Below are 17735 nucleotides of genomic sequence, written 5' to 3' on the forward strand. Positions count from 1 at the left end.
CATATTAAATTAAAACAACAACATTTTATTCTATAAGTATTGGTAATATTGTTTCTTTAGTGTAAAAAATATTATTTACACTGCTTTCTGAAAAGTTAAAAACAAAATGGGTCGCTGATTTGTCGCTACAAGGCAATAGATGGCGTTAGTTGTAGAACTGGTAATTTTTACTAGGAATGAACTGGGGTTTTACTTCTGCTATCGTTTCACTACTAGAACAATACTTTCTTTCCATTTTTCTGTGGTTTAATAAGGGCAAACGTTAGGATATTTTTTTTATCTGCACCATCTTAAATCCTCTTTGGATGGAAGTACTTTTATGCATTTTATCCGTTCAATTATAATTATCTATCTTCAATGACAAGGGAATGCGAAAGGAAAGGAAATGAATAAGGATAGTACCTACATAAACTACTATTGTATAAAAACATTTGCTCTTTTTGAATAATTTATTTTTTGTGCAGCTAATATTTTAATAAGTAGGTACCTAGATATTACCACTACAGTTTGATACAGAAATTACAGTTAGTTATTCGTTAATAATAGCGATATGTAATCGAAAGGAATTCTTAAGAAAGAATGTATTTTAATAACCCTGATTTCGAGCTAAACAGTTGATTCATAAAGCGTTTAAGAATATAGAATTTATTGAGATAGCGTATAGAACTTAACATTTAAAGTTTAACTACAAATATTATTTAAACCTTACATAATTTAGCTATTTACATTAAAATCATTTCGCATTAAAGTGTGTTCTAAATATTTTTACATAGGTACATATTTTCTAATAGAACTAGAGTCGTTGACTAGATTACAATGCTTAGTACACTAGGTCGTATCTATTTAACAATGAATTAAATTCATTACAATTGCTTTTTATGTTACACTTCTAAATAATTATGATATTCTTAAATATTATTGAAACTAATTACACGCGACTAGAGTCTATATTCATAGGTACATTAAATTATTATTGATATCATGTTCATGACTAGAAAATAACTTAGGTATGTTTGAAGTATTAGTATCTTTTCATTTTTAGGAAGTAGCAACACTAAGATTTCCAGTTAGCGGGAAAAGCATTCAATCAAACAAAGAATTAAAGCGCCCTCTATCTGTCAGTGCGTCAATCTTTTACCTACGAGCGTAAATTATACGTAAATATTATTTTCCATGCATATTCGGTACTAAATATGTTAAACCAACATTTTACATACAATTTTACGTACTTTCAGGGCTATTTTGATAAGATCAATAGTAAAATTCATGAAAGTGTTTAAAAAGAAACCCGTAATGCGACTAGTCTTTTGGCATAATTGAGATTGAGACACAGCTCAGTGTATTGACCCTTACAGCTAGTGATTAGAATTCCTACAGATATGTATAATGTTATGTATTGGGCTAATGCGGCGTTGGTGCAGGGGGAGGCAGCAAAGGTAAAGGCGCCACGCAGGCTACGCAGTCTCTATCTGGAAAATAGAACATCACATTAGTTTATTAAACTTACTCATATAAATGTTAAGGAATGTGAAAATCTATATACCTCTATACTTATAATATAACATACAATCACAAAAGTAGTTTGCTTGCTCAGACGCGCTTATCTGAGAAGCTACTGTAATAAGAAACATTCTTTCACTGTTACATTTGTTGCGGAAGGCAGTAAGGCTTCCTTTTATCCAGGTGCGCGATGTAGTTCCACGGGAGGCGGATGAAACCGCTATTGAAAGCTAGTTGTTACAGTAAAGTATTACACTTTTTATCATATTACTAATTGATCGTAAATCCAACATCCCCACAGCCATTCAACCACCGAATATTCAGTTAGAACTGGGTATTCGTTTCAGTTGTTGTTAGTAACTTAGCGAAGTTTGATTTAAAGACACGAATCAGTCTATCTAGTGTTTTTAAGTGTCCTTTATGATGCCTAACACTATCCGAACGTATCCTAAGTAAAATAGTCCTACCAAAATTCTGATATAAGAAGAAACAACGACCACCAACAAAGCTAATAAAACGTACATACACACACAAGATACTGCACCACAGACTGCAAATGACCCATTCCCAGACTTCACAAATAAGTTAAATGAACGAGAATATCGATCCGCGTCTCCAGGTACCGAGTAATCCCTATATAATTGCGGCGCGTGTACTGCCAATTAGAGTGAACACCAGTAAATATGGACGCGCCATTTAATTATTAGTGTTACGCTGAATTGCTGGATAATGTTGTTTAATTTGTTGCTTGTTATGTTGTTTACGATGTTACGTACCTAAGTTCATTGCTGAAACTACTTTTAGATACCTAATAGATCACATACTTAGGTTTCTGAATATTTTAGTATTTGCTGACCTATACCTAGCTCAAATAATTAATGTGCGTGCCCATTGCCTATATATCCCTTTAGTAATCTGTGCTTCAGTCGTTGTTTGGTTCTTCTGCAGATCTTCTCACTTCTGATTTGATCTCTCAGAGAATCTCTAAACATGGCCGTCCATTGCTCTGCTCTTACTCCCTCCTAACACTCATTAGTGAGAAGATTCTTTACGGTGTTAGGGAAACCAAGGGACATAGACAGCGAATAAATAGTCGGCTTTCGATAAGTTACACTTACCACGATCATGCATATAATGCAACGAGGGCCGTAGGTCTGGCAGCCTCCAGGGCTCCACGCGAGGCTCCTCATCCCTCTCCACCTTAGGCACCAGCCCGCTCCAACAGTTCTCATCAGGCCGAGGAGTTGGCACACTGCTGCATGGCCAAGTGCAGGCCTGTGGAAATTATGCCGTTTAAAGTGGAGTCACAAGGCATCAGATGAAATGGCATCTGGTGAATGGTGGGATTCATCAATTTGTTAGGTAGTTTGTGTGCAAGAAGTATGTACAAGTTTGAGGAAGATTTGTTAAATAGTGACCATTAGTGAATCCCTTTCATTTGAATCTTGTTGCTAATATTGCGTACCTAATTCTTTGCAACTGTTTCCTCTTCATTCTTTTTGTACCCATGAGGTATTGTCAGGTAGGACATTGTCAGGTTTGTACTTTTGCAAAAATCCAACCTTTCGCATTAAACAATCTCAGTCTATCGATAAGATAAAATCTCGCATACACAATATTCATAAAGAATATAATTAAGTACGGTTCAGTGACAATAATCGGTGGTATTCCACAGTTCGTGTGTTTCGAGTCACGAGAAGCCTGTATCTGATGGGGCACGGCACTTCAAACTACCCCTTCGCTTCGTTACTATCACTTAACTAATAACAACCGTTATGCTATTACTGCGATTTGAGTTCATTGTCAAAGTTTTGTTGGTCTATACTCAATTTTTTATATCGCTTGCCTATCTATAGAACTAATATAATGAACGATTTGGGCACTGTAAATGCTTCTCTGAATAAAGAGTGAGTGTGTAACTTCGAGTTTAGCATTCTATAACAGGGTAACATTTAAAAAAAAAATCTTAAATGGTCTAAGCAGCCTATGCTAAATGCTCCGGGGTATTTCATACCCTGGTTATGAATGTTAGGGTTTTTGTCTCACGAAAGCGGGTGAACCATACTTGTGCGTGAAAATGCATTGTCTCTGATGACTCGGCTAGGCGGCCAGACGGCTACAAGATACTATGCGCTCCTAAGCTAACGGCTAAAACGGTCCAAAGACGATGTTCATGGACATTTACACACAAGTAAGGCTGAACCGCTTTTGTGAGATAAAATTATTATTATAAAATTATCAGTAGTTTCAGTATTGTGTTGTTGATATTTGTCGCCGGTCATGTTGGCTACCGCTGTCCAGTTCGCGAGCGACAGATAGTGACATTACGAACAAAGCTCACAGTAATAATTGTTGTTTGATTTAAAAGCCAATGCGCTGCCGACAAAATGTAGACCGTGGAATGTTTTAGAGGTGGCATTTTGATGTATTCGTACACAAGGACCAAATTGTTAAAACTTGAATACTGAAAGTATTGACTAATTCTAATTAGTCAATAATAATTATATTAATTAATTCTAATAATTCTCAATAATTAGATTTTTTGAGTTCACATGTGTTGTCGGTAAACGCTACGCCGGCCGTAGCAAGCAAGCAAACGCAAAAATGCGTTCGTAGCAAGTTAAAACGAGAAATATCTTTAATTTTGATGGTGCAGGTAAATTCAAGGTGTTTCGTTTAAGAGTGCAATAATAATTCAGGGCCGAAGCATGTCTACATACACATTTGATCGAATGGTTGAAACTGATGTACAGCAAAACGCATACTATCCTGTCGTCCAATCTAAACATTATCAACTCTATGGCAGTCCTAATAAACTATTCATTGGCAGTTCCATATAATTATTAACGTTACGTGGCTTCGAGCTCGCGTTATTACGTTAAATAATATATCGTAGTTCGATTAACATACTTTCATGTTTCGCGTGACACTAAATACTTACTGAATTAAACCTTCTGTTTGTTATTTACGATTTCAAAAGGTTTAGTTCTAGATAATGGTGATTATTGGCCTAGATTTGTTGGAACAGATACCTGTTTTACGAATTCAAGCTTTGTTATTAAAACAAAGAGATGTAATCTAATTTTTGTTATTGTTTTATTTTTGGCAATGGTGCTCTTTTGTTTTTAGATTTTTTGATTGTGAAACATCAGTTTAATAACGTCTCATATCATTTACAATGTCGTTTCTATAACACCATAGTCTATGACTTCTTTCTTTTGCTAAGTATTTAAAAATACCTATAGATATAAGACTTCCATAGTGTTCCTATTCCTACTAAGCCTTTGGATGCCAGAACGCACATATAAGTACGCGAGACACAATTGTATTTTTTTTAAATTAGCGGCTTACAAGTAATTAAATGAAATAAATAAATAACCACCTAACTATTTTTTTTAAGTGCCAAAAAAACAAACCATTTGCGCAATAATAATGACGTCACGACTAACAAAAGACCGGGGGTATAGATTTTCGCGGCCCACGAACGAACAACAAAATTAATGTTCCGCACACAGCGCAACCAATAAAACAGGCGGGCCAAAATGCCAAATCCCAAATGAGGTAAATAAAAAAAATAATATCGAAATGTCACTACGACATTTAAATAACGGCACTGTTAATTTTGATGTGAAAGATTGCTTTTGTATTTTTGACGATATGAGCATTAATAAAATTGTGTGATCGTTAATTATGGCAGAGACTGTGTGATTAGAAGTTTTGAATTAATTGGCTCAGTCTTAACAGTCCGTATAGTCAGTATGTCCGCACAGTGACAGTGCATAGTAAAGTGTTACTAACATAGATTTAAGTTTTTATATACTAACAATTTCGTATAATATAATATGTATGGACCTCTATGGGCCAATGCAGCCTGAGAATAAACGTATTTTGATTTGATTAGATTTTTAACGTTTAAAGAAGTTACTTTCATATTTTATAACCGCTCTGGCGCGGTTTGTCGCAAATTCTTAATCAATAAGTATCAAGTTTATTTTTTTTGTTCTGAGGGAGATAGAATCTAATATTTTTCAATGAAGGTCAAAATTACATAACAAAATCATTGTGTGTTCATTATACACTTGATAAAAGATTTCAGTTTTGTTCAAAACAATGTGTACCTATTCTCATGAAAATTAAACAAATGACTGTCGAACTTTTAATATTATTCCGATAAAGATCAGTTTGTCACTAATGTATAGACAGAAATAATTTGATTGTTACAGCCGCCCGTTTGTATTTCAATGAATTTTTGATGTCCCTTTACACGGGTTTTGTTTAATAAAAGAAATGTGCTGTTGTTTAAGGGAAGTAATTTGTACTAAGTGTCACTTGTTTACCGACAAGAAATAATATATTATTGTATTATTGTAAAATACTCACACACGTAGGTAACACGTGCTGGTATTTTATCACAGATCAGAAATTACAATCTATACTAATATTATAAAGCTGAAGAGTTTGTTTGTTTGTTTGTTTGTTTGAACGCGCTAATCTCAGGAACTACTGGTCCGATTTGAAAATTTCTTTCAGTGTTAGATAGCCCATTTATCGAGGAAGGCTATAGGCTACTTTTTATCCCGGTACGGGAAGTAGTTCCCACTGGATGCGGGTGAAACCGCTGGCAGAAGCTAGTAATGTATAGAATTTCTATCATAATAATAATTTTGTATTGTAACGTGTTATTCTTTTTGTGTTGTTTTTTTATGGACTTTTTTTCTTTCTTCAAGCTCTTTTCTATTTAATGTATATTAGCAGCGGTCATTCAGTTAATTAGCATCCATTAATTGTTTGAAATTCATCATTGAAATATCCGTAACTGTGACGTTAGTTGCCACTTGTAAAAGTTTCAGCGAATGATGCATTGAAAACATTTTTTAAAACATTTTGATGTTTTAAAAAATGTTTTCAATGCATCATTAAATTTATTACATTTTTTATATTACATTTTTTAAAACATTTTGATGTTTTAAAAAATGTTTTCAATGCATCATTCGCTGAAACTTTTACAAGTGGCAACTAACGTCACAGTTACGGATATTTCAATGATGAATTTCAAACAATTAATGGATGCTAATTAACTGAATGACCGCTGCTAATATACATTCTGGTAATTAGCTACAGCTTTTTTCTCAACTATTTGATACATGTTTCCCGCTAGGTAAAGTCATACATGATACAAAAACCTATTTTTTAATTCATAGAGTTCAGGAGCAGGTCACTACAAAGCAAACACAATGTGACATCTGGAAAACGCTGGAAAAACTAACACTCAAGCATCTGTATTGCATAGGCAGAATGACATTAAGGTCATAGCCTAGATTCAGCTCTCGTGAAAAGATAAACGGTCTTATGTAATGTCTAACTTTTTGTGAGAAAAATACTAGCTACACTCAACTTACATAATCGAAAAAAAATATCAACGCAGGCCGATTCAAATCAGTCCATTTCCAAATCAATGGAGGAGGCCTATGTTTAGCAGTGGACTTCCGGTGGCTGAGAGGATGATTCTTTATTTACCAGCATATTTAAAGTTTGCTAATATTAGACCAAAGCTTAATTGAGAGTCTTAAAGATGTACTTAAATGCGCAATAGGTACTATATCTGATCTAATTTTATTAGCATTCATAAAAAAAAATACAATATACCCAAAACGAAATTGAAAAGTTAATTTTTGATTAGATTAGATCCCAAATTCCAACCAACATCGGCTCTAAGTTCAAACACGATTAATACAGAACGACGTCATTGTCGTGACGTCAGCGTGTGAAGCGTGTAATTAACTGGGATACGTCACTGCCCCGGGGGAGCCCGGGACGCGGGACGCGGGACACGGCCAGTCCCGGGGGGCGACACTGTTGCATTGCGTATAATCAATTGTTTAGTCTCATTCAATTACGAGGTAAAGCAGTGCCTGCAGCTATCTTTGTGATTGGTTGCTTTGGAATATGAAATTATGAATTATAAATTACATTAAGTTATGGATTGAAATCTGAAGAAATGTTCAGTCTGTAGCGCTCTATTGAAATAGAATATTTTGTAATTGTACTATTCAGTAAACTCGAAACCAATAGATAAAAAGCCATCGTTTTTATTAACAAGCACGTGAAAATACACCTCCGAACACAAAGAAACCTCCCCCTTACAAAAGCACCAAACAAAACCATAAAATTCATTCGCAACAAATCCCACGTATACTTGAAACGCATCACGGAACCGGAATATAATCTCTACGTGCCTAAAACAAAGTGGGAACGTACATCGAGTGATTTATACGAACATCAAGTACTACAATTGAATCGTTTCGCGCAATCCGCCTGAAGTATCTATTAGGGACGTGATCCGGTTACCGAACTCGCACTAACCGTACAAAAGTATTTATGTGTTCGTACGAAAACTGTTTTTTTTTTGTTCTTTTTTTTCTTCTGTAATGTTCGCCCCGAGGATTACGTCCATTCGTCTTTTTGAGCGCTTTTGGTGGTTGGTTACTTCGTATTTTGGTGGTTACCTATGTTCGGAGGAAAAGTTTTGTATGAAAGGGACTTTTGACGGCCTCTATCTTTGTTGAGACTTTAGTTGTGTAGATTTACTCCTATTAAATGAAGCAAAAGATCTGATGCTAACTTTAAATAAATTATTTATTTAATCAGGCGTTACTTTACGAAAATCCACGACATAAAATGAATTACTGAAAGTATAACAACATCCAGTTATTGTCTCGCGGAATTAACGATACAAATTTTTCCTAACATTTTATAATGATATTTTATACCTAATACATTAATTATTAATTTATCTAACAATGCAATTGAATTTTGTTGACATTAAACACCCAACTAACAATTTAACGTCGTTTAAAAGTTTAATAAACGTTATCTTAATTCCATCGATCGTAATACCTAAGTCGCACTTACGTTATAATAACGTTTACTAAACGCGAAAATGGCCCCAGTTATATGACCAACATTGTCGTATAACGGACATACAAAAGTCACAAGCTGACTTCGTTAAGTCATTCAAAAGTCGTATGAACGTTATGGAATTACCACTTTCGTTGCGCAGAAGTCGCATCATAACTTTACAACGGCTAGTTTGTTGTATTGTCGTCATAAGGGCGTTTTTGAATGATTAAAACGTTTTATTTGAGTCAAGGAACAACACCTGTAAAACTTATTCATTTTTCTTGATAGTGACGCGGTGTTTGTGGTTTTGTAATAAAAAATACAAGGAAATAAAAGGTGATGAGTGTTATTTAACTTATATTTATATATCTCGCTAATAAATGTATCTGTCTCTCATGGCGTTTAGTTCGACTTGGTATTAAAGTTTTATGATACTATACCTATATGTATTTATTTCAGATTTTCATGCCCCCTCGCAATTTTGTGTTTTCATGATTATATTTTTATTAATAAAAATATTTTTATTTCTAAAAATGTAGGACATTGTTGCTTTTGTCACACAATTATCTCTTTACGACGTTTTAAAGACATAAAGTCGTATTAAGGTTATTTCAAGACCATGCAATACGCCATGACAGCTAGTTATACAAGGATCCATTAAGGAAATCTCGATTTACTTTCCTTTTGAAAGTTCCACTACGTTTAAGTCTACTCCACATTTTTTTGCTTCCATTTTTCGTAGTAAACTTAATCAAATATTCCGTAAATAGAGCGGCCTAGCCGTTTTAAAGTCAAAAACTGACTTAAATGCGACTACAAGTTTGATTAAAGTCAGGGCATGACATTAAACGGACATCATGTAATATATATGTTATATTTGAGTTTTAAATAAACAACCAAGTCATTTAAGAGTCTCCAATTGACCGCTGTAAAACAGGATAGTGATCGTTATATAAACGTCACTGTGAAAACGTTTATACAACTGCTACATTACATAGATGTCATATAAAGGTTTTCAAAGACCTAATTTGGTCAGTTCAAAACGTTTAATATACTATAACGTTAGTATGACTATTGCGTTGTCGTAAAAACGTTTTAGCTAAGACTGTAATATAACGTCGTTTAGTTTGGTCTTATCAACGTTGCTAAGACCAGCTTATTATGACATATTCGTCGCACTACTAATAAGTTAAATTAAAGACGTCTACAGGACCTAGTAGTCATCTCACTATCATTATAAGACTGCTATCCAACTTTATGTCGTATAAGTTAAGACTTATATGACGTTTTTGTTTGTTGGGCATGGACGTTTGTACAGTGCAAAATGACACTACCATCTCAAATGTCCAGTAATAATGAATTAAACACAAAAGAGGGATGTGTCGTTTTAATTCAATAACTTGTCGACAGGCTGAAAGTATTAGAGCTTATGATAGAGTGTGGAGTGTTTGTGAACGCGCCCTAATTTGAACAGCACGCGTGCTGAGGGCTGCCACTAATATTATAGTCACTTTTAATCACATTTATTTTAATATTGGTTAGTAAGTTACACTCATGAAAAATAAATAAAAACTATCAAAAATATCTTACCTACTTTCGAAATAAGAATTAAGTATATTTTTGTCCTTTGAATCGCCTTCAAATCCACAAGACCAATCCCAAGGTATAGTGTCACGTTAACTAACAGTTACTATCAAATAGATTACAGAAAAATGAGTAACTGAAATAAACACACCAATTAAATGTAGTTATTTCATTACTCTCATAAAAACGATTTATTCAACCGATAACTAAATTCAAGTCACTTACTCAAAATTCCATTTTCAATTCCATTACACCTGTCGATAGGACGCTTAATCCAACATGCATCCATTATGAACAAAGATCGGTACGTCCGAACAATTGATGGATCCGATAAGCGTAGCTCGCGGCGTGAACACTAAGCCGATCTATCTAGACTAGTCCGGTTGGATCCGATTACATTTTAATCCCAGTTCTGATTTAGCAATCTATATTAATCGTGCTGTTGGACCTATAATGCGGTAGGCGAATTGATATGCCTTCGGGGTTCTGGACCTACAATGCGGTGCTCGAATTGATATGCCTTCGGGGTTCTGGACCTATAATGCGGTGCTCGAATTGTGATGCCTTCGGGGTTCTTTGGCCATCAGGCTGATGAAAGCGATTAGTAATGCGATCCTCATTAAGCTTTTAGAGGAAATGAAGATTATTTGATGTGCATCTGTTATGATTGGTTAGTGTAGGTATCTGCCTATTATGTCAATTACCAAATGACGACTTCAATATAACGCAACATCGAGTACCTAATTTTAAGAAGAGTTCCTTCACACATAAATAAAATTTAAAACCCATTAAAAACTTTTTAAAATAGTTCACAATGAATACAGCAACTTCTTCAATACTACGATTCCTTGAAAATTAATTACTGCACAATAGAATAACATTCTATCGAACACAATTAATTTATTTGGCAACCCTAACATGTCCTTTGAAGGGATTAATCGTAGGGTTCTCGAGGCGCGTTAATTACTAGCGTTTACGTCAATCATTAGAGGCAACAGCTCTTTTATTTACAACGTAATACCCATTCAACACTTGTAAATAACTTATTTACGATCACAGCTTACAGAATTTACTTCAAATTGTGTTATTGATGTTATAAGTAAGTATTGGATTTGATCTACTTTTATGTTGGTGATTCAAGGCTATGTTTGAGATTTTAGTGTGGATAATATCCTTATACCTACTTTATTGTTCTACTGTTGTTGTGTGTGTCTAGTCATGTAAATTTTTCATTACTTAAACTTTCTTAATTAAATGATATATATGGTAGTTACACATCCCGCATCAACTCAGTATTGATAATTATTTGCCGTTTTTAAAACTTACGCCTAAATTACATTCAATTAAGTAAACTAAACAGTAACTTTTTATCTGTAATAAGTAAATAGAAAAAGCCTTAACACAAATTACAGTCCGTAAACCCATAGACAAAACAACCGACCTTATTCAATGTTCAACAGAAAAAAAACATCGAAATCTCGAACCGAACGCACACTAAAACGAAAATCCCCAATTAATTGGTCCACGGAGCCGATTGCTACTAAATTAAACATTTTCTCTTATTTAAAACCGAAATGAAGTTCATTTGAATTCGTCCCGCCAGTAATTACAGAGTTTACGACGTGCAAAAGCCTCGAATGGGCAGCCATTTTGTTAAAATGGTGGCAAGTGTATTCCTCTGGGAGAATGACGGACAACGCTTGAAATTAAATGGCTAATCTTTGAAGAACAAATTAATCAATGCATTAATTACTAAAGTTTTCTTTGTTTTAAAGTTTATTTATTTGTGAGCAGATTAGTTTACTATTGAAAGTTGATCGAATTAAGGATTTATTTTAACGTTAAATGAAACGGTAATGCGAGTATTAATCAAAAAAATAAAACTTACCATGCCAAGTTATGGGTCATTCATATATGTAACTTAATATACAGTACCGCTAACCTGAACATCTAGACATACATTCACTTACATATAGACTTACATACTTGATATGATTTGATTATGTAAATGTGATAATATGAATAACAATGAACCACCTACAAATAACTTACTCCGATAAGACTGTTTTATTTCCTTTTTACAAATCCGACCTCTACAGAATCTAAATCCTGGAAGTCTAAATAGTTGCACAAAAAACTAATCGCAACGATTACCGAGTAACGGGCAAGGTGATTGGAAAAATTTTCCTTTTCCAACTTTTTAAATTGGATCCAACTCGCGTTCGCTCGAGCTCAGAAAAATCCAACTCGAGTGGATAATACGATTCACTCAATACTATTAAATTGCATCTTTGAGAAACGTTTACGTGAGTTATAAAAGGATTGGACTTATTTTTACAGAGTTATTCGCGGGTACTGAAAAGTCTTTTCTTAGAAAGTTGTCATAGGTACAAACTTCCGTGGTAGGTACGTACCCAGTTAGTTTTGTATTCATGAATTTATAAATAAAAAGGTAATTAATTACCAAGCCGTTCAAAGCTGTAGAGGTTTTAGTTTGATTTAATAGGTATTTCCGACGTTTTTTTTTAACTCGTCAAATGTAGGTACAGTCTGCCGGGACTATAGTTTATGGTGAAATTCTTATTAAGTATTTTTGGGGTTAATCAATCAGAAAAAAACTTCAAAATAATATCAAACTAGTCAATAATTAACTCACCACTTCCCTCGGCTGGTCTTCCTCCGTGGTCTCAATATCCACGCTCTCATCACTGTCTCGGTCACTTTTGGGTGAACGAGCTGGTGATGGCGGCGGCGGCGACCGTATTGGTGATCTAGTGTGTGATGAGCGCCGAGGCGATGATGATAGTGGCGACCTATTAAGAAATTGTAGTGTTTATTTTTGACTTAACCGCGATAAAAGTGGTCCTTCTCAAAGAAGACTGAGTAGGTACTGAAGTCGTAATTAGGATTATCACTGGAAATTTAGGCTGGATGAGTAATCATCATATTTTTTTTAATCAATTCTCACCAATACCTATGCAATGCTACGACGCTCACCATAAAATGAGAGTGTTCCTTTGATCTATTTGGTCTCTTAACGTTGGAATTTTTATGTAACTAGGTAAATATTCATCAAATTATTTATCACAATCAACATTCGTACTTTTTTATTTACGTTTTCAAATAGGTTTTTGTCTATTCTAGATTTTAAGCCAATATTATTATCTAATTGTTACCTGTTAGGTGACCTCTGTGGTGACATGACAGGAGACAGCTGGGGAGACTCCAGTCTGTGCCCCCTCACTGGTCGGAAGGCCCGGGGCTCCTCTATTGAGTTCACGCTGCTTAGCGCTGTTAATGCACCTGAGAGGAAGAATGTTCCGGTATTGTTATATTATGTCTAGCATATAATTGTTTACTTTCCTTTACTCTGTCTCTGATCTGATTACAAAAAATCTTTCAGCTAGTCCATTTTTTGTGAACCAATTTGTATCCTAGTGCGCAACCTAGGTCCGTCGGGACGCGAATAAAAGTGCTGGCAGAAGCTAGTTATCTTATACAAATTCCTAACTTAACAAGTGTCTTATAATCCTTTTCAGCTACTCACCAGGTGTCCACAAAGTAGGCTTTAACCAAGGTATAGCGTAAGGCAGAGGCAGCCTCGCGCCCCACACATAGTCTGCGAGGCGAGGCACAGGAGCGTGGGCACTCGGTGGACTCGCCGCTGGTCTCTTCGCCTCACTGCTGCCTTCCGACTCAGGCCTGCGAAGAGGCACTCTTCTGAAGCACAATTTAAGGCTGAACTATTTAAATCGATTTCGAAAAAATTAAGAAGACGTAATATTAAAAAACGGATATATTTTTCAGAAGCAAAGAGACAAAGTAAAGTTACCTAATACATTATCATAACATACATAAGCAATTCTGAACAAACATATTAATAAATCAAACCCTTTCTTCGCTCACGTAAAATTGAAGACGCAACCACATAAACATATCTATCTCTCTCTCACCTAGCGGCGGACAGCATTCTCTTTCTTGTTCCCCCGTTGAACATAGCCTTTACGTCTTCCCAGGCATGCACGACCTCCTCAGGAGGGGTTCCACTGAGTTTCATGTGCCGTCTCCAAGAGTTGAAGTTGGCTGCATCTGGCTGGATGTACTTATCACCAGGACCCACTCGGTGAGAGTGAAATATGAACTTGTTTGGGGAAAAGAATAGCCCACAATAGGCACATTTGATGCATTTTGCTCGGGATGAATTGTACCTGCGTAGAAAATAAGTTTTTAAACCACCATCACAATGTCTAGATAGGTACTTATAACATTTATTGGCGTTATAACAAAAAAGTTCAATAGATTTTTGACACGTGTCCAGATTATTTATGAGAATTTTCTATAAATATTGTGTTTAAAGAAAATGGCCGTTTTCTTTATTTTATAACACCATATATTTCCCGCTGTTTACCTGGCCGGCAAAAAAGCCCCACGGCATCCCCAAGCGCACTCATGATGGACAGCAAATGCAAAATCATCAGGCAGCCTCGGCGGAGCGTTGTCTCCCAAAAACGACTTGCAAAGCCTCTCCGCTTCTCGCCTTGTTATCATACCTAAAATAGGACAAGGTCTTAGTGTGAAATATCTTTTTTTAGCAAAGAGTAAAATTGGCACACCTTGATCTATAAATACCCTAATAACCCGTTTTTTTCCTTTCGTTGTACAGGAAAAAATATATAATAATTTATTTAAAAGGCGCATTAAGGCCAAACAGAATTTTTCACGTGTACTTGTTTACGAATTTCTAACGAATTTTTATAGCCTGTACTGCCTCACTGCTTGACAAAGGCCTTCATTTATTTATTATTTATATTTTCTATTTCTCCACACGTCTGAATTCTTCGAGTGTGAGACTTTAACCTCTTGTATATCGCTAATAAAAAAACAATAGAAAATCAATTGTCTCGCGTATATGATGCGTTCCAACATAGGTTAAGCTGCAGCAACTATTTCATACAAAAAGTTATGATCCCTTCTGAAGAATATTTCCCCAGCTATTACAAAAACAATTCAGTATTACTACCACATCGTCGCGACGACACAGGCATTGCACCAGCTCTCCTGAGTATCTCCAACTGCACCGGCGTGCACTGCACACAAGTGATCCCCAACGCTACCCGACGGTTGTGTATCTCATTGTACGAGAACTGCTTCAGCAGCGTGTTCGATATCTGGGCGAGGCAGAGACGCTCGTTGCCTTCGATTACTAGAGACACGATTGGTACTCCGTATAGAAGGACTGTGCCAACCTGTAAGGAGTATAGAATTTAGAATGATAGTCATAGAGCTGTATGTAAAATGTAGATTTTTAAATAGGAATTTGATATTGAATGGCTAATCAAAGCAATCCAACTTAAAGATGGGTTGTAGATACAATCTGTAAAACGGAAAAGCTGAAAATGCAGTCTATAGTCTGAGTCTGTATTAGTCAATACGTTATAGGTCTGTAGCGCAATCTGAGGGCGGTGAATACAGTGGTCTGATATTTAATACCTAGTGGATAGGTACTTACTGCCTACACTGCATTGTGTTATAATGGTACCCAAGTATAATTTTCTTTGTGATTTTCATATTTCTTCTAGTCTAGCAAGTCCTTAGAGACTCGATTGAGAATTAAAAGGAAAAGTTGGTTAGTTTTAAAAACTAATCAGTAAGGAACTGTTACCTGATTGGGTTTGCCAGTTAATTGCAAACTCTTGTGTTCGGCTCGCGGCTTGAGCGTCTCTCGCGGCGACATAGCTAAGTTAGTAGCTTCCATTCTATAACAAATAAATTAAATTAACTTGTACGAAAATATAATAATATTCTTATAATTTATAACGATAAGGTAAATAATATTGATTAACAGTATTTAAGAGTCCCTAAAATAGCCGCCATTAAAAGATCTCTTGTTGTATTTTTAACCAACATATTATTAACGTTCTTCCACATTTCTGGTTAAAATAACAATAATATAATAAACCAGAAATCATTACTAAATGTCGTTGTATCCCATTAATACGACAAATAAGCAATAAAATGGCTTCATTTACTTCTGCCGCACAATAAAACCGATCCGTGTGATAAATTCGAATAAATTTGGGACAAAAGTGATCGTTTTGTATACAAATAGGCAGTTTGCGTGTGAATTTAGTGTATCGAATATCAATTGGCCATATTGAGGGGAGCGATAATATATGGAGTACCGCCCCTTGGAGGAACCCTCTTTTTACTTTTTTCGCGGATCAACTTCGTGCTTAGGTTTTATTTTATAATGTTTGAGAACAGAAAAGAAAAGATTAAAGATGCATTTCTTATTTTAATTGCTTTCGATTGTAAAAGAAACTTCATAGCTCAAATACGTCTTCACTTTATTTTATTTACCTGATTATGACTTTGATTATTTCTAAGTTTACTTGTACTATAACTTGTAGCTTTTGTTTGCACACGTTATTGTTTCCTGTTTTCTAACACCACATAAATATACGATGCAGACGCAAAGTGTTCAAAACATTTTACAATGAGGGATCAACTGACCTACAAACACCCTTAAACACATTATATTATAAAACACTGTAACAAAACATGTCACCAGTCACCACTTTAAAATAATAAATCACCACTTAAAACAGGCCTAAAATCAAAAATCAAAATAGGGTTGGTGAGTTCGGATCGCGGTGACATACCGGCTGGGTCATTATAGGGTGTGATTAGTCAATTTGTGTCACCCCTGCACAGTGGGCCGGCGGACGAGCCCGCCAAAATAATTGATTAAGTTAAACGATGTTACGTTAATGTAATGATCACATATGTTGCTTTGTAGGGGATATATTCAATTGTTTCTGTGGTGATTTTGTGAATAGATTAGTGACTGGTTTTTTGGCTGTGACGAAGTGGACGTTAAAACACGGTGGCGTTATGTAGTCTGTAAACATCGGTTCGTTTGTTTAATATGTTACAGAACAATCTTCTAACTGTTGCAAACAAAGTAGTAGAAGTCCCTATAATTTTAATTGAGATGCTCTGACATATCAGATTAAAATCGTCATAAATAATAAAAAAAAGAAAGTAAGAAAATAATTCAAAATTACCTAATCCTTAGCCGCACATCTTTAAATTACAGCATGCAGATTACTCCATATAAATCATTTTTTACATTTCACGGTTCAGCTGACTACAATTCAAGTTGATTCGCGGACAATGCATTTAATAAAATACACTTGTAATTATAAATCCCTTATGGGGCCATATGGTGTTGATATCGGTAATATACGGAGGCCATCCCCCGGGGATGGGATGGGGATGAGCACATGTGTACACTTGTAACGGAACTAATCGTTTTTTGGAAGAAATCTGTTCTTTGGCTATGGTTGTCGGCATTAGTGTAATGTAGTCACGGTTATTATTTTCTGTTTGTTAATGTTATTGTGTTAAATGTAACAATTTGCTCCTTATTCGGTGTTATGTGTGATAAACAATAAAACAGTTTGAAATAACACATTGTTTTTAATTAGACTACTTTTTTCCAAACAGTGGCTTGAAACACTATATTTGGCTTTCCAAGACTAATAATGAGCATGAGGTACACTTATGTAGGCAAGCATTACCTAAGTAACGTTACAAACATCCTGAAGGTGCAAAAGTCTAAATAAAGACTGTTAAAAATTAAAAAGACCTAAATTGCACCGTACAATTTTGAAATGTATTTCCTAAAACTCAACGCTAGTGCTATCATCGGGTGTCCAAATAAATTGGTGACGCACAAACCCGCAACG

The 17735-nt window shown here is 35.2% G+C and overlaps 1 protein-coding gene across 1 annotated transcript; it reads right to left on the reverse strand.

Annotated features, from left to right (window-relative positions):
* Nucleotides 1–435: 435 nt before the first annotated feature.
* Nucleotides 436–15739, reverse strand: LOC124637101 (SKI family transcriptional corepressor 2). Its single transcript, XM_047173434.1, has 9 exons — nucleotides 15647–15739; nucleotides 15005–15230; nucleotides 14393–14534; nucleotides 13938–14192; nucleotides 13532–13704; nucleotides 13161–13287; nucleotides 12641–12797; nucleotides 2619–2775; nucleotides 436–1469 (listed from the first exon to the last, which is right to left on the reverse strand). The coding sequence occupies exons 1-9, from the start codon at nucleotides 15737–15739 to the stop codon at nucleotides 1402–1404; spliced, it is 1398 nt and encodes a 465-aa protein (XP_047029390.1). The 3' UTR covers nucleotides 436–1401.
* Between the last annotated feature and the right edge of the window lie 1996 nt (nucleotides 15740–17735).

Source organism: Helicoverpa zea, chromosome 15 (assembly GCF_022581195.2).
Source record: "Helicoverpa zea isolate HzStark_Cry1AcR chromosome 15, ilHelZeax1.1, whole genome shotgun sequence".
Classification (NCBI taxonomy): Eukaryota; Metazoa; Arthropoda; class Insecta; order Lepidoptera; family Noctuidae; genus Helicoverpa; species Helicoverpa zea.